Raw genomic sequence first — 22,745 nt, 5'->3', positions numbered from 1 at the left:
CACTAAAGATGATAGGCCATCAAGAAATGACAAAAGAAACTTAACCCTCTTTTTACCAAGTTTTACAAACAGATGAACCTTTAATATTAGTTCAAAATATTGATTTAATTTCCCGTAATCCTGGCTCCCCTGGCTCTTATTCTGGTTCCTAAAACATCTTCTATCTGTTGATGTACGTTTGAAGTAGCAAACATTATAGGAGGTATAAAACATACTTGGTGAAACAAATCAAGGGACACTCAAGATTTGATGCATTGTGTACATAACATTTATTTTCCTTCATATGCAGTATTGAATATGAAGAGTTTAATGTAAATTAGTGTGGGAAAAGAATAGCTGAATCTGAAAATACTAAATTTCTCTCTCATTTTGACAGATATTTTCATGATAGAAAAAGACTTAAAATGAAGTCTAGTATAAAAAGTATGCTTAGATTTCCGTATATCCAGTATCCTCCAAGAATATGAAACTTGCCTAGATTCTTTTTGAAACAAATTTTATGTGTTAACAGCATTGTGTTAACAGCAGTGTACTAGTGCCTGACAAAGTGCCAGATTTTTGTCAACTCTATACTTAGGAAAAATTGTGTCTTGAGGGCCAGTTCTGATGAAGTACCAACCCTGCCAATACTACTAGTCTGCAGGATTTCTAAAGCAGAATTTAGCTAGTAGTTACATTGATTTCATTTTATATGAAGTAGGTAGGAGCATGTTGAAGTGACTCTTTATTATTTATTCTGGCATGGTCAGTCTCCCAAAACATAAAGTCTTTAAAGGAACCCTGTAATTCGTAATGAGTTGCAATTGTATTAGGTTTACCTGATCTCTTGGTTTGGGTCTTTTATGTGCCTGCAGTCATCTCTTGCCTTGATGGGCGCAGTATGGCCTCATTCCCATGTTTGGGGCCACATTTCGGATGGCTGATACAACAAAGATCTCCCATCCCTCTCCTAACCACACTATTTTTCATCCTCAAGAAAGCTGATCGAGACTCACCCAACAGCTTGATTTTGGAAGAAGAAGAAATAGCAAGAAGAAGAAATAGATTTCTGAAGTCAAGACTCAGAAATCACACAGTGTCGTTTTGGCTTTAGTCAATTGGTTAAAATAAGCAACATCAGGCTCAAGGGAAAGGAATAGATTCCTGAGCTAGTTGGACAAGTGGTTATGTCAGATGGATGAGGGACCTGCATCTGGGCATTGGAAGAGCTCCCTTTGACTATATGTGCAAATAACTCACGTACATCCCAAGATTTAATCCAGTTCTTTCTGATGAGTTGGCATTTCTTGGAATAGACAGAGTCTGTGTTGGGAACATTTTCTTCAGTAAGGGAAGAAAATATTTTCTTTTCTTTATTTTTGATCTTTAATCTTTTAACAGCCTACTGATCCAAATAGGGGCTGGTTCATAAGCCCGCTGGGAGAAAATCCTTGGTGGACTTTGTTGATAGCTGCTATTCCAGCTCTGCTTTGTACCATTCTCATCTTTATGGATCAACAAATTACAGCTGTAATCATAAACAGAAAGGAGCACAAATTGAAGGTAATTTAAAATTTTGTTATACATTATAACATTATAACATTTTGTTATAAATTATAAGCATTATAATTTCTTCTAGAGTATAAGGTGTTTTATAAGGACTAAAACATTGAAAGATGTAAGATGAAAATTAATTTCTGCCTTTTATAAATAGTATATGGTTTTGACCTAAAAGAGATTTAGACTTATAATTATTCATGTTCACTTTGCAGAAAGGAGCTGGCTATCACCTTGATTTGCTCATGGTTGGTGTTATGTTGGGAGTTTGCTCTATCATGGGACTTCCATGGTTTGTGGCTGCAACAGTGTTGTCAATAAGTCATGTCAACAGCCTGAAAGTTGAATCGGAATGTTCTGCTCCAGGGGAACAACCCAAGTTTTTAGGAATTCGTGAACAACGGGTTACAGGGCTACTGATTTTTATTCTGATGGGCCTGTCTGTATTCATGACTTCAGTGCTAAAGGTAAAATTTCTTTATTGCAGTATTTTGAAATCCTCTTTAATATGAAATTTATTCTTACTTGTATGAAAAGGAAGCAATAAAATATCTAAAATTAGTTTTTCCCCCTAGAATTACTTGAAAAATAATATTTTGGTGTGATTTTTTTTTTTTAATACAGTAGTCATTTCAGTATTAGATGTATCCACTTTTAAAATAATACAAAATGATATTATTTACATTTTTGGAAGAAGTTAATCCATGGCTTAGTCACTATCTGAAAGAATATGCCCAGACAATTTCATAGGTATATTAGAGGAAATAATATTGAAAGGTGAGTGAAATGTAATTATTTGATCAAAATGTAAAAATAATGTTATTAATTAATTTAATGCTTTCTTCCTGGTAAACTAAATAAAAAGTAATAGCACTCAGAAACTAAAACAACTAATACTGCAAATGAAGCATGTAAGAAATTTTGTTATACATCATTTAGACATCTGATTTTTACTATACATATCCTACTGAAATAGTGATTTTAAAAAATAACAACAATAACTATAGCAAACATAGGTAAGTATCCTATATAAATTTTTCTACTCATGGAGGAGTGCGATTCTATTTTTCCCCTTGGCAGTTTTGTTATTTTTGCTGTAAGTACTGGGGAAAACAATAAGAAATAAACAATAAGTAATTAGGCATTATTGTGTACTCTTCAAAACTTTCAGTCTAGTTTGTGAAACAGATTGTGGCAATTGCCAGAGAGTGTTGAGTGTATTGTCAGTGCTTGCAACAAGGGGAGACCTGTGTAGTGTAGCCTTATGGGGGTGCCATTCTTTACTCTTAAAAGTTGCCCGTTAAATTTTTATTAACCACATAAAGGCAGAAAAATTCAAGTAGGGGATCCAGAAAGCTCTAAAATGAAAAGTTCATCTCCCTGTTGTCCCCTCACTTTTCAGAAACAACTCTGTAGCGGTAAACTCTTTATACTTTTTTTTAGGTGGTTTTGGTTGTTTACTACCATTAGTGTTGTAAATACTTGTATAATTTTACATTTTACTTTGTCTTTAGACTAAATCTTTTAACCTAATTAAGACAGTGATAGTCAAAGTCTCTAGTCCAAGGACCTCTGGGAGTTCCTCACTCCCCTACCCAGTGTCTGCGCCTTCCTTCTCTTTCCAGTTCTGTAACTGGAAGGCTGAGTTTTTTCTTCATACACTTAAGCCAGAAGTTGTTGTAGCATACGGAATACAAATGCAGATAAGAGAATTCCATTGTCTTCTCTTAAGCCACCCACTAAGGAGATTTACAGAAATACAAAATAATCCTCTCTTAATTTTATTTTAGAAATATATATATTTTTTCATGAAAAACAGTTCCCTGAATGATCCTAATCAATGTCATTGTTAAAATATATTACATCAATATTATGTATCAATACTGTAGTTTTTTTCTACATATGAAGGGGTTCTCACATTTTTATTTGTAGAAAGGGGTTCTGGAACTAAAAAGTATGAGAACCTCTGACCTAAGATTATGCCTGTTTTGAGAATTTAGTGCACTTTATCCCTGCCACCCCCATTCTCTCTTCCATCAGCTGCCTTAGTTCTGTTATGGTAAGCTTAACAACATTTGCATTCTCTGATTTAATTATAATTGAACAAAAAAATTATATACCCTCTGAGAACACATGAACAGTGTTAGGATGATATGCATAGTTCCTGCACACTGGGCACTGTGATTGGGCTGCATGGAGACAGGGTTAGTGGTGTAGTAACAATAATTAATGACTAGTAGCTTTTGAGTGATCGATACATACCATGTGCTTTCCTGAGTATTCTATGGGTTTGAAGTCCTGTGGTCTTCATGGCAATATGACGTAGAAACTAAAGCACAGCGAGGTTGAGACTGGACTTTTTTACACCAGGTGGTCTGCTTTTCATGTTCTGCTCTCAGCCACTGAACATAGTCACTGTTAACATTCAGAAGAACAATTTTTCAAGGAGATTTTTGTTTACTAGCATTTTTTGTTATTATTATTTTTTTTAATAGGAAAGGTAGGTCTTGTTACTGAAAGATCTTTTAATTCTATCTCCACAGGTTTTACTTGTTTTTGTGTATTACTGTGAAATTGTTTTAATAGCATGAATTTTAATTGTGGTCCTTTTACTTACAGCTTATTCCAATGCCTGTTCTGTATGGTGTTTTCCTTTACATGGGAGTTTCCTCATTAAAAGGAATTCAGGCAAGTCTTAAGCGTTTAATGATTTTGTACAAAAACTTAACATTTTAAATTTGTAAAGATTGTTTTCATAATGGTAGTGATTTATTCTTGACTGTCATAGTTTCTAACTGGGTGACTTCAGATCCACATTTTTAAAGTGACTATTGCTTGTTTTACATTTCCCCCCAAGAATAAGCTGAGCTCATGTGGCCCTTACTACTTCTGCTTAAATCCCTATAAACTATCAATAAAAGGATTGGGGTGGAAAAGTGCTGTTTCTGATACATAGAACAGCAGTTTCAATTCTTAAAAACAAAAGGTAGATAATTACTTTTCTATAAAAATTGCAAAGTCTGTCACTCACTGGGTGCAATACAGTTTATAATGCCTGCTATGTTGATCACTTTCTGTGAGTCACTCACACTGGGAAGCAGGAAACAAAGACATGTTAATTTTGTAAATTGGTGGAACATATGGAAGCACTCGCTGAAGGTCCATCACTCCTTGAGCAGTGCAGTTAAGGCTGGAGCCCTGTGATTTCATTGCTCTGTTTTGCTTTATTTGTAATACTTCCTGGAAAACAATCTGGTAAAGTTTATCAAGGTTTGTACACTCTCAGTGTAAAACATCCAGGTCCTGAAGTGTCCACAACAGCCCCACCTGGCTGCCTCCTGCTGTGAGAACTGGTGTCTGGGAGTTGCTGCTGGTGGCAGCGCATCTGCTCAGACACATCTCTTTTTCAACATAGTGCAGCATTTATTCTTTGCTGGTCAAGACATGATCTCATTTCATGTCTTTCACCTTTCTTTTTAACAATAATTTGTGAGGTTGATAACGTTGATCTCAATCCTGGTTTATAAATGAGGGAATCAAATCCCAAAAAGGTCAAGGAATTTGCTGTTTCCTATTCAATGAGTGAAAAGATTGGTAACTGTTTACCTCAGATTATTTTTGTAGAATTGGTACTGTTAGGCTTGGGAAATCATTCAGATTGTTGCTCTTTTGTTATACGTCCTAGTTCAAAGAGATTAAATGACCCATTAAATATTTTTACCCCTCCAAATTAAAAACATTTTGACTTGAATTTTTGATTAAATTCATTGCACTATTTCATATGATTGCTTTATTTTTTTCCCTCCTTGGGTCCAAAAATTATGTTGTGGCGCATTCTCCTGTAGTATCAGAACATACCTCAAGGAAGGTATCGTTTAGCTCACCAAACCCCAAAGTTGAATATAATTTCTTTTTCTATGTGACAGAAGTATTTTCCTTGAAATTTTCTTTGTTTTGTTATCTATTTGATAGCTTTTTGATAGGATAAAATTATTTGGAATGCCTGCTAAGCATCAACCTGACTTGATATACCTTCGTTATGTGCCTCTCTGGAAAGTCCACATTTTTACAGTCATTCAGCTCACTTGCCTGATTCTTCTGTGGGTGATAAAAGCATCAGCTGCTGCAGTAGTTTTTCCCATGATGGTAAGTTTGTTCCCTCCACAGATCTTGTCACTTATTACTCACCGTTTTATGTGTTTTAATAGTAACTGTTTTGTTAGTATTTATACTTGATTTTGAGAAAAGGAATAGCTCCTTTTAAGCACCTAAAGAGTTTGACAATGACAGTTAACTCTTTTTAGCTGTTTAAACCAATCATTTTGAAACCAAATTTGCTTGTCATTTCTAAATTTTTGTTTGTTTCATTTTAAGTCCTTGGATTATAGATCCTTGTTTTGAACTTTTAAACAATTCTGGCATTTAGGATGTATATGAAACAAATGTGGCTCATTGTAAAAAGCTCAGCCATCAGAACGTGATTCTTTAAAAGTATTATTTCAATACTCTCTTCCAGAAATTAATAGGTCTAGAAGTTAGGCTTCTAGGCTTCTGGGGTGAGAGACTTGATTCTTCCTGTTCTGTTGCATACTGTTTTGATAACTAATTATTTTTAAATTTCTGTCACATCAGTGTAGCTAACACAATACAGAATTGACACAGGAAGAGACAAATAGATCAAAAACGTAGACTAATGAATCCCAAAGTGTATTAAAACATACCACTTGAACACTATAAGCAGATTATTTCATTTAAGGTGGGAGTTCATATATAGGGACATTTAGTAATAATATTAGAAGAGTTGACTGTATACTGACAGCTAATTAAGGTTGCCCTCCCCACTAATACCATTTTGAGAAAGAAATCATAAATAATTTGGGATTTAAATGTTAAGTGTCGAGATTGAAAATTACTTTTGAAAGAAGATTGGGAAACCCAACAGTAAAGATAGATATAAGTGAGTGTATTATAATTAAATGATTTATATATGCAAAAAAACACTATAAAATAAAATTATGAACTGGGAGAAAATATTTGTAACACACAAGGCAGCTAAGAGTTTTTGTTCAAGAAATTTATAAAGAAGATTTAAAAGATCTTTTATATTTTGAGTAGAAAGTAAAAAAATATTGTTAACTCAGTTCCTTTAAGTAACATGGTGTGTGTGTCATTTCTAAATAAAATATATGACTATGTTTTTGTTAATTGTGAATATTTATCTTCTAGTGACATGTATTTTTTGCTTGTTTGTTCTGTTTTAGATGTTCCTTAATAATCTCTCCCCCACTTTTTTCAAGGTTCTTGCTTTAGTCTTTATACGCAAACTCATGGACCTATGCTTCACAAAGAGAGAACTGAGTTGGCTGGATGATCTCATGCCAGAAAGTAAGAAAAAGAAAGAAGATGACAAAAAGAAAAAAGAAGAAGAGGTGAAAAGACAAAATTTTTTTTTAAAAAAATTCTTTTTTTTTTTTTTTAAAGATTTATTTATTCATGTATGCAAGAACTGGGGCATGGGTCAGAGGTGTGGGAGGTGAGAGGACCCACCAGAGACAGAGTGGGGAACAGAACAGGCAGACTGACTGAAATACACTGCTGAGGGGAGCAGCAGGCGAGTCAGGAGAGGTCTGCTACACCATCTGGGCTTCTCCCTGGCTGGGGATGGAACTGGTGCTGCAGTGGCCGAAGACAGCTTCATAGGCTGTGTCTCAACCTCTTATGCCACCAGGGAGGCCCCATAATACTGTATATGTAGTTACCAGCTTTTTATGTGTATGATTATTTATAAAGTTCTATGTTAAAACTGACTGTTACTTCCAGTATTAGAATAAAATTCAATTACAAATAACAGAAAACAAAAGTAATAGTGACTTCAACACTAGTTTATTTTTCATCTAAGTCTTGGAGTTAAGTAGTCTAGTGTAGTGGCTTTACAGAGGTACAAGGATTCTTGCTTGACTGCTTTTCTCCAACCCTCAGCATGCAGTTTCCATTCTCAGAATCACTGGATCATCTCATAGGTCAAAATTGCTGCTGAATTCAAACTGCCACATTCACATTAAACACATCAGGAAGGAAGAGGAGGGAGATTAGGAGAGAAAGCAAAATGGGCTTTTCCATGACTTCTTTTTAAGGGGAGGAAGAAGAGTATGAACACACTTTAATAAAGTCTCTTCCATTCCTCATGTATTATTATGATCTCCGTCTCCTTTGAGACAGAGATTAACTTGGGGTGCTATTAACTTGGGGTGCCTTTTCTCCTAAGGGGGCATTTTTCAAGTCAAAATTGGAGGGACTGCTACTGGTGTCCACTGGGCAGATGTTGCTGAACATACTCTGAACAGCAGCGCAGAGAATTACTTGGCTCTAAATGTTAATATTGCTGAGATTGAAAAACGCTGCCTTATACAACTGAGGTGTTGCTCATATCGTGGTGGAAGCTATGAGATTTCTCAAAATATTATCTCTCATCATAAACGAATCTACATGGCATTTGATAATCAACTTTATGAAGCTAGATTGATTTAAGTAGTATAAATGATTGACTTACAAAAATGAAGGTAATAGCCATTTAAAGATTACTCTGGTGATTTCACCTTATGCTGCAAGTATGTTCTCATTTCATACTGCAAATGAATTTTGCAGTCATTGCAGATATGTTATATTTAAATAATACATTTGGGTTTGTAATTTTTCAAAATGTTGTATTTATTTATTTATTTAAAGATTTATTTATTTATACAAGCACTGGGTACAGTCAGAAGTGCGGGAGGGTGAGAGAGTTCAACAGAGCCAGAGCGGAGAGCAGAACAGGCAGAGTGACAAAGTACACTGCTGAGGGGAGCAGCAGGCAGCAGGAGAGGTCTGCGCGCCATGTGGGACCCTCGCCCAGTGGCCGGGGATCGAACCGGCGCTGCTGAGGCTGCGGGCAGCCTCGCAACCCTGTGCTCAACCACCGTGCCACCGGGGAGGCCCCTCAAAATGTTGTATTTAATTGGTCCTCCTGGAAATATTCTGGGAAAAGTAATCTCTTCATATATGTGCTCTAAAGGAAGCTGAACGAATGCTTCAAGGTGATGACGACACTGTGCATCTTCCATTTGAAAGGGGAAGTCTCCTGCAAATTCCAGTTAAGGCCCTAAAATATAGGTAAGATATAATTTTGCTTTGTAAAATTGATTTTATGTACAGGTCAAGTATATGACTTAAGCTATTTAATGCTTCTTGAAAGTAGTAATAGCTATTTTTTAAAAATAAAAAGACCTGCATCTAGCGTATCTACTAAAAGAGAGCTCTCTGCACTGTGAAAAGGAAGTTTCGTGCTCCTTCCGCACCCGGGTTTATAAGCAGGAATGAAGAAAAAGCTGGGCTTGAATCAGAACCTTATACTCGCTACTATGCTAAGCAGACAAAATGTACTTGTTTTTCCATCACTCCATGTAGATTCATGCCAGGTACAGGAGGCTCAGGATCTTAACTGCTTAGCAATGTGTTTGCTCCTTTCTGACCTTCATTGGGCTGTGGTCAGTGTATGCTAGAAAATGGTATTTGTAATCCATTTTCTGATAACCTTCCAGTGCAGAACGATGTTCAGAGACCTTGGAACACTCCTAGTTTCCAAAGATGTGATTTCACCGTTGGTAGGGGGAGCTTGTATTATGGAAACGTTATTAAATTTCATGAATAATTCATCATATGTGATTCTGATGATTTCTGTGTACATTTTAGGACTAAAGATAGAGGTTGGGATGTGTAAATATTTTTGTAGTCTTAAAAGATCCAAAATGTGTTAGTTACATATATGTGTGTGTGTCTGATACCTATTTGTACACATTGATTCCGTATCTGATTAGCTTTATATAGTAAAAAATCATTGTAGAAAAATCAGTTTTAAAATGAATGTAGGTTCCTTCCCTGACCAGTTCATAAAGTTTGTTAATATTCAATTATCTTGCTTCAGCCTTCTCGCATTTTAACTATTTTTTATATTTTTTAGGGATTATATTTGGAATTGTACATGTTGCTTAGTTTTGATAAGTGAATTTACCAAGTGATTTTCTTCTGTGTACTGTTTTAATTTTAATTGTCATCATTGGTATTATTCTGTCACCTCTCATGATTTTTTCCTTAAATCTTTGTATACTTTAGATTAAATGCCAAGCATAACCATCTTAATATATCCAACTATATGTAGTACTCTGCTTTGCTAGATTCTGTTCAATGTTTGAATTGAATTAATATATTAACTTTGTTAGTTGTACTTCTAAAGCGTGTAGGATCTTTATGATGATTATTACTTACTCCCCAATTTGCTGACACTATTTACACCTTAGTTTCTGTGGGTCCTGCGTTAGTACTTTCTCAGTGTGATTATTCATGGACCTTGACAAATTTAAGTCAAGTATATGTTCACTGTCTGATACTTAACAAAAAAGAATGAGTAAATACTCTTTCCTTCTAAGTGATGACATCTAGAAAGTTCCTTAAGAACTTTCTCCTGTTACTTCAAGCTGGCAACCAAGCAAAGAAACATCTTTGCAGGGCAGGCAGAGTCTTGAGTTGCATGTCTTCGTGAATGTGGGTGTTCAAATTTTGTGCACTTAAAAAAATTGATTTGGTGAAGCAGCCATTCTTAGAGGCTCTCTAACGACAATGTCACATTTCTCTAGTCTTAAATTTTAAGTAACATTCCAATGTAAAGTATGAACAAAGAAAGCTAATGCTTCAAAATGACTGCTGTAAAGTAATTTACAACCTAGTTGCTGTTACATTATTTAACATCTAATTTGACATTTGTACTTGTCATTTGTTTGCATGAAATGTTTTTCTTTTGGTGATGAAAATGGGCTTGCAAATATATTTCTATTCATAGCATGTTCATTTTACTTGGATTTGGGGTATTGAAATAATTTTTTGCAATATTTCATAGAGCCATGGAATGCTTACATTTGTCCCTTACAAAAGGACAGTGTTTTGTTCTTATGATTTTGATAAACTTGGTAAAGTAACAGTTTGGCACTAAAAAGGTGAATGCCAACTTAAAAAAACACTCTTTTTGTGTTTTCTGTTGAAATCCTTTCACAGTCCTGTTTTCAATGAAGGTCACCTTTGCCAGCATTCTTCAAGTATTTTTAAAAGCTGTAAAAAATAAGTTTTTTAATCTTAATTTTTCCTTTATTTGGATATTTGATGAAATTGAAATTTATGCCAATTATGAAAGTTTTCTAATTGACTTGTAATTGAAATTCTTTTTTATATTTATATGCATCTTAATACGTCTTTTAGGTTATTTCAACAGTATACTTTCTAGTCAAGATGATCTTTGGACATCATTGCCATTTAATTAATCTCCCAGTTTTCATTATGAAGAAAGATCACAATTCCCTATGAAACCTTTATAGCAGAACTTCACAAATTTGTTTCTTGCTAGACCTTGGTTTTTAAGTGCATGGCAAGAGTTTTCTCGATTTTAAGTTAATAAAAGAAAACATATAGATAATAAAAGTGACAGTATTAATGCCTTTGCATCTACTGAATACTAACCAGAAAGTGTATTTATTCTTCAGTGTTGATCCCTCAGTTGTTAACATATCAGATGAAATGGCCAAAACTGCACAGTGGAAGGCACTTTCCATGAATACTGAGAATGCCAAAGTAACCAGATCTAACACGAGGTAGCTGTAACTATTTACACATTTTTCTAACAATAACCAATTTTCCATTTTCTTACGGATAGTTGTTCAATAAAACTATTAAATTTAACTCAGTTTGCATAATATATGTTCTCCTTATTTAACAAAACCCAACCACCTTTCCTTCCTCCCTTCTTCCTTTCAACCACCTCTCTATCCATTATTAAACAGTAAACTGTTTCTTGGCATTGGATGTTATAGGTACCAATAATGTTTTGGTCACTTTAATATTTGTAGTTGCCTATTTCAAAAAAAGACTTTTACAAATGAATCTATACATATGGTAGTATGAAATATATATGTAAAAAATAAAAAAAATGATGTAAAGAAAGATAACTATTAGGGATTCATTAGTATAAGTACTCTAATTGAATACAACCTCAGTCAAGCTCTCTGATGATCTAAGCAAAAAGTAAAACATGGTTGTCTTCCTTCCTTCGTTTATTTTATTTTACTTTAGCTTTTTTTTTTGCGAGGTAAATATTTTCTGAGAAGATAATTTAACCCATAAATTAAATTATTTGAAGACCATATAATGGTCTAAAAGACTATTCTATGACCACATTTCTTGTTATGTGACCCTTTTTTCCTTATTTTGCCTTCACTTGAAGGCCTGAGTTCTGGGGGATTCTAATTTGATAATCATTAGTGCTTTAATCCCTAGATCTCAGGAGAGTTGGGTATTATCCTATAAGGTACTTGTTTGCTTATATTCAACAAATACTTTGTGCTGGTAATAGGTTAAGTGTCTGTATATTTTACTTGGACATCAAATCAAAACTTTTTCAAGCAAGCACTCACATAGCTATTTCTGTTTAGTTATTGTCTGTTGGGCCACTTTCTTTTTTAATAATAATTGATCAGGTTTTTCTCATCTTTTCACTTAGGACCTTACTCTTACTACTTGCTCTCAGTCATCATTTTTTTCTTTCTCTACCATCATTTCTTGAGTTCTCATATTCAAGCTCGACTGTTTCCATTCTTTTATCTTTGATTCAAATTTTTTAAGATCTTAGTCATTTTAGATTATTCCATGCAGTCAGAATTCCATTAAATACTCCTTTTGCGCTGAATAATTTCTCATGCCTTGTCAGCAGTCAGTGTAATTATGATAAAAGTAAAGTCTTTTTATACTTCTACCTTTCATTCAGGTTTCCCCTCAGTTCAAAATTATGGAAAGAAAGAGAATATTTGGGTTTATATTGTTTAAGACAAAAATGTTAGTGGGAGGGGACCTTCCTTTAGTTTTGCCTAGAGAAGACAGCCAACCATAGCATGTTCTTATACTTTGGAAAAAAAAATTTAATCTGGATACTCAAGTGTTACCATCAGTTAAATCCATAGACATGGAATCTTTACATTTGGTGTTACCTGAACATAGAAAATATGTGTTGGATCGTGTATTTGGAAAAATTTAGAAAGAAAAGATAGTTAACATTTTTGCAAGAATTTTTTGATTCTGATTTATATTAACAAAAGATTAATTTGTAGTATATTTGTCAATAAAATAAAAGTCAAATGTTACAACTATTCATAGAGAAAGTAAAACTAATAAACATAGTCTCATACAGACCAGTTTTAAGGGAATCCCTCTTCAGTTGTAAATGGCAAACATCCATTTAAAAAACACCGTAAGAATATTGTCTTTCCAATTAAGTCTAGTGGTGTGAAAATAAAATAGTGCAATAATAATAGCAAGTTACACATGTATATTTTTGTAGTCATTTCAAAAGGTTTACTGTGGAAACCTATTGCTGGCCATGTTTAGAATATAATATCTCATTCTTTGTTTTAAATAGCCCTGAAAAACCTGAGAGTGTGAAAATAGATCTTGAAGATGAGCCAACAAAGAAATACATGGATGCTGAAACTTCGTTATAGAATTGAACCAAGAAGAACTTTATATATATATATATATATATATATATACACAAACATACGCACACACACAGATGCACAGATATTTATACACACACATACACATATATATGATGTGTGTATTTCATGTCACTGTATACAACAATATTGTATGTCATGCTGTTTATGCGTGACTACTGGGATTTTTGAAGTAGTGTCTGAAGTTTGTTAGGAGCACTGTGGAGACTGTGTATATAATGAAGAGGTCTCTTAGAAGTGTGAGGTACATGGTTCTTACTATTCAAATATTTATTCTGTTGGAAAATTTTTTCCTGCAATAGAAAGATGTAGGGAAATGCATTCAATCTATTTTTCTTTAAATTTATTTGTTCATCATTGGCAATTCTTACCAACCTTAAATGATATGTACTTTGTGCATCTATTAATAATTTTTACTTGAGCTACTACATTTTTTCACTTATTATTCCATTTCTGTTAGTGCTTTTTGGGAAGAGCAGGAGGTCTTTATGCCCAGTGCTGTGGGACAAATGGTGACATGCCATGGCTTCTCTGTGTTTCATTTATGTAACAGTCCATCATGTTTCACAGGTGATGGAATTTTTTTAGCTATAGAGGTAGAACAATGGAAACTTTCTAGATAAGAGCAAGAGTGTTTCACTTTGTTTTTAACTGAAAAATAAATCTTAGAACCTCTACATCTAGGGTTCCATTCTGATGGGCAAGTAAAACTACAGGTGATTTAATAATTTAGCCCCCATACTAGATATAACTATGAATTTTAGAAGCTATAAAATGCCAATTTATAATAAATTTTGTTGCCTTTGTAGAATTATTTTCTGATCCTAGTACTTCATTAGAACCCAGAATGCCCACTCTGTTCTTTGCCTTAGCTGTCTTTCAGTTAAAATGTGGTTTAGTATATATCAGGTTCAAGTTCTTGAGTATTTTTCTAAGTAGTATGATTAAATAATCAGGAGTCAGAATTCTCTTAAATGGGTTTATGATCAGTATTACTTTATCCTATTAAGAATTACCTTTCATTTTCTGTTTACATTGTTTTCTTTCTATTGTATAGGTAGTATTTAATAGATGTTGGTGATTTCATTTTAAAATATTTTATTTATTTTAATTGATATGCTTAATTATTATATAAACATTTGAAAAGGTAACAAATACAGAGTAAATTGTTAATGTAAATAGTTGGTGCTCACTTGCATTTATTTTTTATTATCTGAATGCAGTTGAAAGATTTTACATCTTTGATATAAAGCACTGCCATATTTGTACTTTAAAAGGAATTTAGACATTTTATGTATAACTCAGATTGATGGTGTTCTTCCTATCTAGTGTTAGTATTTGTTATTTAGTTTTTGAGTTTTGAGCTTTTTAACTTCCAGCAAATTTTTTTAGTCATCTTTTATATACTCTTAGCTCCATATGAAATAAATAAATGTTGTTCTTGTTAAGCCTGTAGGACTGGATGAATGGAGTTGTGAAAATGATTTGGCAAGGAGATAGTTTATAAAAAACCAAATAAGTATTGAGAAGCCACAGAAATATCAAAAATGGTGATGTGAATATTAGGATGAAAATTTTTATGAGATTTCAGTGCTCTCTTTAATCATTTGTAATTGAAGTACATAAATATGAAGAATTGATCTACTAGAGGATCATGAGGAATGCCAAAAGCTGATATTTTAGTAATTTTAAAGTGTTTTTAATGCATTCTAACTACTTAAATAACTAATGTAATTTCCCCATCTGAGACCATATTGTCAGATTCTAGTTAAAATAATGGATCCAGCTTCTGCCTGAGATGAGAGGTTGGAAATATAGCTACTTTTTTTTTTTTTTAAACAAAATATAGCTGGCATAATTTGGTACTGCCTGAAAGAGTTTTTGACTCTTGGCAACTGATAATAGAGTATTGCCCGCGGTGCTTGTTACTGTTTATGAGCTTCCATTGAAGTGATTCCTTTTTATTCATAGCAGCAGCAGCATTTCCAAAGACCCCAGTATTTGCTGCTATTTTGTGAAATCCCATGGTGGACCTGAACAGGAGGACTTCCTCACATAATTTCCTTGTGTCTGGACATCATAGGGTTAACAAATGTACTTATTTTACAGCAAGTGATTTTAAAATTTAAACTGAAAACTACCTGGGATCATAGTGTTTCTGTGATTTTATTTAACTGTGTATAGTAATTGTCTGGTGCCAGAAAAACCATAACTTGCAAAATACTTTGCACTCAAAAGATGTTTTTACTCTGTTTCTGATTGTTAATGGTTTCTGTTTTATTTTGACTACTTGACTTACAAAATGATCTGATATGACTACTCCATTGAAAAGCAAAGGTAACTCCTGTTTAAGTAATTAACTGCTTGTTTTATGTGGTAATGATATTTTTCCACTATTTGAAAAATAACAATCATGGATAGCATTCAATTGCAAGACAGTGAAAAATACAACTTACTACATATTGATTTTTAACTGTTGCCTTAATATAGGTGTAAATGAGCAGTAGTAATTGCTATGTACTGATTTACCTCAAGGTGCAAAATAATTCAAACTGTACATATTCTATTTGCAAAATAAATTCATATAAACAGCCCTGCACTTTCTTAGATGCCTTGGTTTCCAGAATGGAGCTTAGTGCTACTGAATACCCTGGCCACAGAGCCACCTCAGGATATTCTTGTCTCCACCTATTTTATTTATTTATAGATGCTGTTTACAAAGACTATAATGGATCCTGATGTTGACCATCTAAAATTTACTTTCTTTTGAATGCTGTTTCACTCTAAAATAGCAGCTTTTGAGAAAACAATGAACTAACTTCCTTATGATAAAAGTATGATTCTGTATATTCTAGAATCATTAGACATGCTGAAATGAAACACAGTCTTTTAATGCGTGTGTGTGTGTTTGTGTGGATGATGTTATCAATCTTAAATCTCTTAAGTTTAATAAAAAGCTGTGGCATACCAATGTTCATATTTGCCAAGTTTTCTGTAAAATGTGTAGGAGAAAAGTTTTTATGTGCTAATATATGTATTTATAAAGCAGATTTCTTTACCACTCAAAATTATTAACTTTGGTTTTTGACATCAAAAAAAACATTTCTGTTTATTCCACATGCTTAAAAGTTTATGTATGTATATAATAACTTTCTAATTTTTTCCTTTCACTGAGTCAGGTTCAAAATTCTGTTAAAAAAAAGTTTCTGAAACTGAGGTCTCACACCTGAATTTGCTGTTTTGAAAGTTAATATCATGTATGTCAGTTCTGTAAATGTGCGCAACAGTCTAACATGTGAATTCAGTTTTAATGTTCTCAGATTTCAGATGTGTAAGCCATTTAACATACATTGTAATTCAAAAGTGTTTAAATTAAATGACTTTAATGTTTTAAATATATTTATGTAGATCACGTCATTGTTATATGCAGTACAAATATGTGAAATGTCTTTTGGTTTAGACCAGCAATTATTTATTTTTCAGAACATAAATTTAAAGATTTTAAGGATAGTCAAAGTTTATAATAGTGTTCAAAATTCAAAATTTGACAATTTTAATATAAAGTTGGTTCTTTTCTAGCTTTTCAAAAAGTAATATAAGCAATGACAGGAGAACATAGTTGGAAATAGAATCATCTAAAGATCATTTTTTAAAATTTAATTGATTTACCACATACTGACTTTCACAGTTGGCTAAGAGGAATTGTTAAACCCTGGTTTTTCAGTCAGAATTCTTGTGCATTGATTGATTTTTTTTTTTTTTTTTTTTGGTGTGTGTTGTGGCTTTTCTTTTATTGCTTTATATAAATTTTTTTCTTTTGTAGGGAAGGTTTATCTTCCAGTGTTTACTACATTTAAATAAATAGAAATTGATTTTCATTGTTCATTTATATAATATTTGATAGCTTGTTATAATTTCAGAGCACAATTCTAATTTTTATGACTTTTATAATTACAATGACAATATGTTCTTTTGTAATAAAATCCAAAGTAAATTAAACATTTAAAATGTAGAACTAATATTTTTCATTTATATGAAGTACTAGTCTCTACCAAGTCTATAATGTGAATGATCCTGCCTTTCAAATTTGTTTCATAATTGTTAAAGAAAACTATTTTTTGGAGATGTTATTGAAGTTGAACAAGCAATAAAAGTCTACTTAATTAGTTGTTGGACACTGTCTTTATACTTTATTAGAAGAGCTGTGTGTCTTTCTCAACTTGAGAGGGGAGGGATGGGGTGAGGAAAACTGGTGGTTTCTGCTTCCTTCCTCCTGATACTCAGGCCTAAGCAAGACAGAAAAGAGTTTGAAACCTGGGGAAAATGATGAAACAAAATAATGTGTGTTTCACAGTCAGTATTTTAATATTTTGCATGTAATACTGAAAGTAAAGCCCTTTTAAGAAGATGGGTCTGTTATTTTCTCTAAAGACCCATTTATTTAGAACAGAATTTTGCAGTGTGATGTGAGATGAGCACACATCCCATTACATAATGTGTACTCAGCATGTTAATACTGAACCCCCACAGAGTGGAGACTTATTTTTCTTTTTTGTTTTTAATGGCTTGGTGGTGGTGGTGGTGGTGTGTTTTTTAATAGCAAATTACAGGTCTTGGCTATTTATTTGGTGTATATGTAACCTTCCTCCTGTGTTTTCTGCACTGAGAAGATTTCATCAGTTTGGATTAATCAGGTTTCATAACCTTTGGAAGTAAGATGGAGGAAAGGTGCTTTGGTTTTGAAAGTTTAGTCTGAAAGTTTCATTTACGTTATTGTCAAGAAACAGTGGCATTTGATCCAAGCTGTAGGTCCCAGCCTGCCTCCATTAACTAGCCTTGCTATCCTGGGCAACTTTGGAAATTTCACGTGCCTCTATTTTGGACTTCTCTAAACTGGGATGAGAAATAATGACTTAAATGATGTGAAGAGTAAGTGAAATAACCAGGACAGCATTTGGCATAGTGCTTGGCCCAAAATGAGCACTCAGTATTTTTCATTTTCGAAAGCTTTACAATGTGAAGCTAATTACCTTTTTTAAAGTATCACCTAATTGCAATTTGTGTGTATGTGTGTGTACTGGGGTGCATCTGGGTAAAGAAGCTTCAAGCATTCACAAAAGGTGAAGAGAGTTGCCCAAGGCTGCAAGAGAAATTAGTGATGTGTACCACACAGATAGCCTGAATCCTCCTCATTCCCTCACAACGCTATATTTTCATTGCCCGAGGCGTGTGTGCAGTGTCCTTTAAGTAACAAACTATTTAATGGCAAATTTGGCAATACTGCCCTGGTTCTTTTCAAACTAGATCTTTGCTTTGGAAGAGAATTGATTTTTATTGATAGAAATTCTTGAAACTAAACACCATATAGAGACGCTGCACTTTCCCACACTTCTCATTTCAAATGCTGTAAGGTGGGGACAGCAAGCCCAGGGGCGCGCTTGGTGCGCAGGGAACCCGTCCACAGGCAAGTACCCAGGTCCGGGTGAGATGAGGGCTTCGCAGACCTAACCAGCGCGCAGCTCCCAGCTGCAAGCTGCGCGTTCTCTGGTTGCTGGGCAACCCTGGGGCAGGCGTCACCCGTCGCTAAGGCGCCCGGAACGCCGCAGCACGGCTGTCTCCGATTGGCTGAGACGTCCCGGCGAGGCGGAGGAAGAAGTGCTGGCATTGGCTCGGCCGGCGCCGGTTGGTGGCCTACGGGAGGATTTGACTGAAAAGCCAACGGCGCAGCCGGCAGCCGTGCCCCCGAGGTTGAGGGGACCGGGGTCGGGCTGGGGGAGGGCAGGACGGGGCCCCTCCCGAGTCGGAGTCGCGGGTGGCAGCCTCAGAGAGGATGAGCAGGACGCTTTAGAGGCCGACCTGAAGGAGGGACCCTCCCTCCGGCGCGGTGAGTAGGGCAGGAGAGGACGCTCCTCTGCCGCGGTGAGGTTCGAGGCATGGTCTCCGGGGAGATGCCCACAGGGGCTGGTGCAGCAGCCCGAGGCCCAGGGAGTCGGGCTCGCTCGGCAGGAGGCGGGCGAGTCACTGTGTCTGCGTCGAGGGTTGGGTTGGGTCCGCCTCAGCTAGAGCAGGAATTATTACGGTTAAAGGGAGTTTGAGTGTCTACTCCAGTCGGCCTCGGCACCCCTGGAGGCTCGTTCATGAAAATGCAGGCGTGCTTTTGTGCCTTCTCCAAATGGGATGCACCTGGGAGTGCCCCGCTGCATTTCGAGCCCCACGTGGGTGAGACCGTCCACGTCCTTGTCTTGAGGACCATCTCTGCTGATTACTGGAAGGCCTCCTCCCATACTAGACCGCTCCACTAAGTGCCCCACCCCGAAATGCAAGGGCCAGTTAATCCCACACATGCAACCCTAAGCACCATCCAACCCAAAACCCACAGACCCTTTGCCTTTCTGTTCCTTATGGTGGGCACTCTATTCTGTTACCCCAATCACTTCCCACTCAATATACTTGACACTGCCTCTTCTGCATTTCCATCAATTATCAAGGTGATACTTTCTTAATAGCTGTCAAATCAATTATGGCCATTTCTGTTTTCTGTTTAGTTTCCACTAGCCAGGTGTTCAAATTCAACACCCCTTCAGTTTCCCTAATTCCAATCTGGCCCTATCTAATCCATTTTTTCTTGTCATCATTAGACTGATCTTCATAAGAAATATATGGGCATTTCATTTCTTGCAAAGATGATTAACCTACTCTAAACTCTGTATTTAGGGCCTTCAGCTGCAGTTCCATCTTGGTTGTTCCCAAAGCATTTCACATTCTCTCCAGTGTATAGTCATTTCACCTGTTGCTCACATGGCCTGGGAACAACTCCACATTTTGCCCTCTCCAACCCTGCTCCCCAAATCATTCTCTGGGTGTTGCCTGATTAGTTTTCTGCTTCCTCTTCTAGACTCTATAGACCATCACAGCACCATGCACCTGGGTTTCACAAGCACTGGTTAAATGAATGAATCTCTCAAATGGGAAGTTTCTGTTTTTCATGGCATCCTTATTCCAGAAAAGTCAGAAATACTGCCTGGCCAATGAAACTTTTGCTTATTAAAGCCGAGTGTTGGATTTATGGGATTTATTTTTATCTCAAGACATTTTCAATACACTGGATTCCAATCCAAAGTCTGTATTTCATGCCTTGTTTTGTAAGAGATAAACTTTGGCCTCAGAAATATGTGAGTTTGAATTCTGGCTTCAGCATCTCAGCTCTGCAACCCACAGAAAATGACAGCCTCTAATCAATTTCTTTATCTGTGCAATGGGCTTCATAGGATTGTTTTAAAGACTAAATGTGCATAATCCATATCAAATGCAGAGTCCTGTAAACTTAGTAACTTTTCACATGTTTGGAATATGAAAATTCTATTTCACAAATTTTACCTTCACAAAAGGTAAAAATAAATCTTTTGATTCAGTTGTGCAGTTTCTAGGACATCGCCTTATAACTTGGTCACAATATGCTGCTTGATCACAAACTTTCGTGTATGTCAACTGCTCTCTACAGATAAGACTCATTCATTCAGTGAGTATTTATTGACTGTCTAATGGGTGCAGGGCACCATGCCAGGAAAGGGTGGGTCAAAACAAAGCGCAAGCAGCGAAGCCTTGAGGAGGTGAAGAAGGGCCTGAATGTTACTTTGCCAGGTAGAGCCAATCAAACTTTGAGGCCCAAATTAACCTGATGGGAGCTGAGCACTTGGATAGGCAGACAGGAGCTAGAAGGCCATTCAGACAGTCAACAAATATTTATTGAGCTTCTGGCAATGAGCAGAACAAAGTCACTGTTCCCTTAGTACTGTAGTTCTCGTGGGCAGTAGTGCAGCAGCCACAGAACACAGACTCCAGTCAGACTGCCCGGTTCAAATCCCAGCTCCCTGCAGCTGCAGGTGGGACCTGTGGCAGGTGACTTCATTTTTGCACTCAGTTTCCTCACCTGTAAATGGAGTTTTTGTATTATGTGAGTCACTTGATATAGATTCCTTAGAATTGTGGTGGATGCATAGGAAATGCCAGGTGCTCAGCTTTTTGTTATGTTCTACTTGGGAAAAAGACAAAAATAAAGCAGGATGGGGGAACAGAAAATGTCAGCTCCGCGACAGGATGTGAGCTTTGGGTTTGGGGAGGAGTCTAACATTTTTTAAAGATTTGGTCTTCTGTAGGAAGTGAATTTTAAAAGTCCTTACATATATGCCTGATGTGTCTGATGATTGAATAACAACAACATGAAATTAAGCTCTGGATAAAACAGAGGATTTCTCATGTGGTCCAATAATTACAGATACTTATCTAGAGGCCAGACTTCCCCTCATCTCAGCTGAAATCTGCAATCGTCATGATAAAGCCGAGCACTCAAGACTGTGAAGTTGACCTCAGTTCAGAACTTATTAACTCTTACATTAGGAATAGCTATTATTTTTCAAAGATTTATTTTTTTTATGCTTACCAATGCTGGGGTGTAGGCCAGAGCTGTAGGGCTGGGAGGTGAGAGGATTCCAGAGACAGAGACAGAGTGGAGAGCAGAACAAGCAGACTGACTGAAATACACTGCTGAGGGAAGTAGCGGACAAGACAGGAGAGGTCTGCTGCATCATGTGGGTCAGCTCCCTGGCCGGGAATCGAACTCATGCTGCAGTGGCTACTGATAGTTTTGTAGTGCTGAGACTTAACCCCTTGCATCACCAAGGAGGCCCAGGAATAGTTATTATTGATGTGGGTTCTACCTTCACAAATCCTCAGCAGAGTCAAAGAGGCAATCTCAGATTCAGAAAAGAGACTGAAAGAAAACTCTCCTATAAAAGTTAAAATAAAAACTGGAGGCAGAATGAATAAAGTACTGTACTCATAAAATTGACACTGGGCCACCATGAGAAAGTAGCACAGTATTTTTTTTTTTTAAAGATTTATTTATTTATTTATACAAGCACTGGGTACAGTCAGAAGCACGGGAGGGTGAGAGGATTCACCAGAGCCAGAGTGGGGAGCAGAACAGGCAGACTGATGAAATACACTGCTGAGGGGAGCAGTGGGCATGGCAGGAGAGGTCTGTCGTGCCACGTGGGACCCTCGCCGGCGGCTGGGGATGGAATCAGTGCTGCAGAGGTTGTGGGCAGCTTCTCAACCACTGCGCCACCAGGGGAGGCCCACACAGTATTTATTTAGTGTGTTCTGCATAAAAGACAAGGAACTATAAACTAAAGTGTGTATGAAATAACACTTGATTATTAACTAGGTAAACATCGTTAGGCCAATAGAGAACAGGATAAAACCATCAATAAATGAGAGTTAATACAGCACTGGATAAATAAGGGAGGGCTCTGCCTGTCTTCAAACCCTTGCTCTGCCACTTACCAGCTGTGTGATCTGGACAAGTTACTTAACACCCTTGGGACTGGGTTCCCTGATCTGTGAAGGGGGCAGTAATGGTAGCTGCCCTGTACACTGGTGAGGAGAGTCAGTTAACATCTGGAAAACATTTAGAACTGCATTGGCACAGTTTACACAGCACGTAAACCTTTGCCCACAAGGTTGTTATTACTAGCAGTGAGCTCTCAGCCAAGTTACTAACTTTTCAGAGCCTCGGCTTCTTCCTGTGCAAGTCGGAGAAACAGCACTCCCACCTCATGG

General features: G+C 36.1%; 2 protein-coding genes across 5 annotated transcripts in view; both read left to right on the top strand.

Annotated features, from left to right (window-relative positions):
• The window catches only part of SLC4A7 (solute carrier family 4 member 7), an 82,723-nt gene extending 65,403 nt beyond the window's left edge, over positions 1 to 17,320 (top strand). For 2 of the 4 annotated variants that reach the window (XM_037525397.2, XM_037525406.2), the window contains exons 18-25: positions 1,381 to 1,542; positions 1,752 to 2,003; positions 4,156 to 4,224; positions 5,509 to 5,682; positions 6,834 to 6,965; positions 8,588 to 8,685; positions 11,103 to 11,210; positions 13,028 to 17,319. In XM_037525397.2, the coding sequence (XP_037381294.1) occupies positions 1,381 to 1,542; positions 1,752 to 2,003; positions 4,156 to 4,224; positions 5,509 to 5,682; positions 6,834 to 6,965; positions 8,588 to 8,685; positions 11,103 to 11,210; positions 13,028 to 13,109 (1,077 nt within the window). In that variant the 3' untranslated portion in view covers positions 13,110 to 17,319. Of the gene's footprint in view, positions 1 to 1,380; positions 1,543 to 1,751; positions 2,004 to 4,155; positions 4,225 to 5,508; positions 5,683 to 6,833; positions 6,966 to 8,587; positions 8,686 to 11,102; positions 11,211 to 13,027 lie in introns of all 4 variants that reach the window. The other 2 variants (XM_037525425.2, XM_037525416.2) reach the window with 2 other exon arrangements.
• A 3,257-nt stretch (positions 17,321 to 20,577) lies between these two features.
• The window catches only part of LOC119237561 (serine/threonine-protein kinase Nek10), a 104,652-nt gene continuing 102,484 nt past the window's right edge, over positions 20,578 to 22,745 (top strand). Inside the window, exon 1 of the mRNA XM_054699014.1 lies at positions 20,578 to 20,643. The gene's annotated coding sequence lies outside the window, so the exon portion shown is untranslated. The remainder of the gene's footprint in view (positions 20,644 to 22,745) is intronic.

Source organism: Talpa occidentalis, unplaced genomic scaffold (genome assembly GCF_014898055.3).
Source record: "Talpa occidentalis isolate TD23 unplaced genomic scaffold, MPIMG_talOcc4v2.1 talOcc4.10, whole genome shotgun sequence".
Classification (NCBI taxonomy): domain Eukaryota; kingdom Metazoa; phylum Chordata; class Mammalia; order Eulipotyphla; family Talpidae; genus Talpa; species Talpa occidentalis.
Note: the sequence above shows the minus strand (reverse complement) of the source record. Positions and strands in the feature narration are given on the sequence as shown.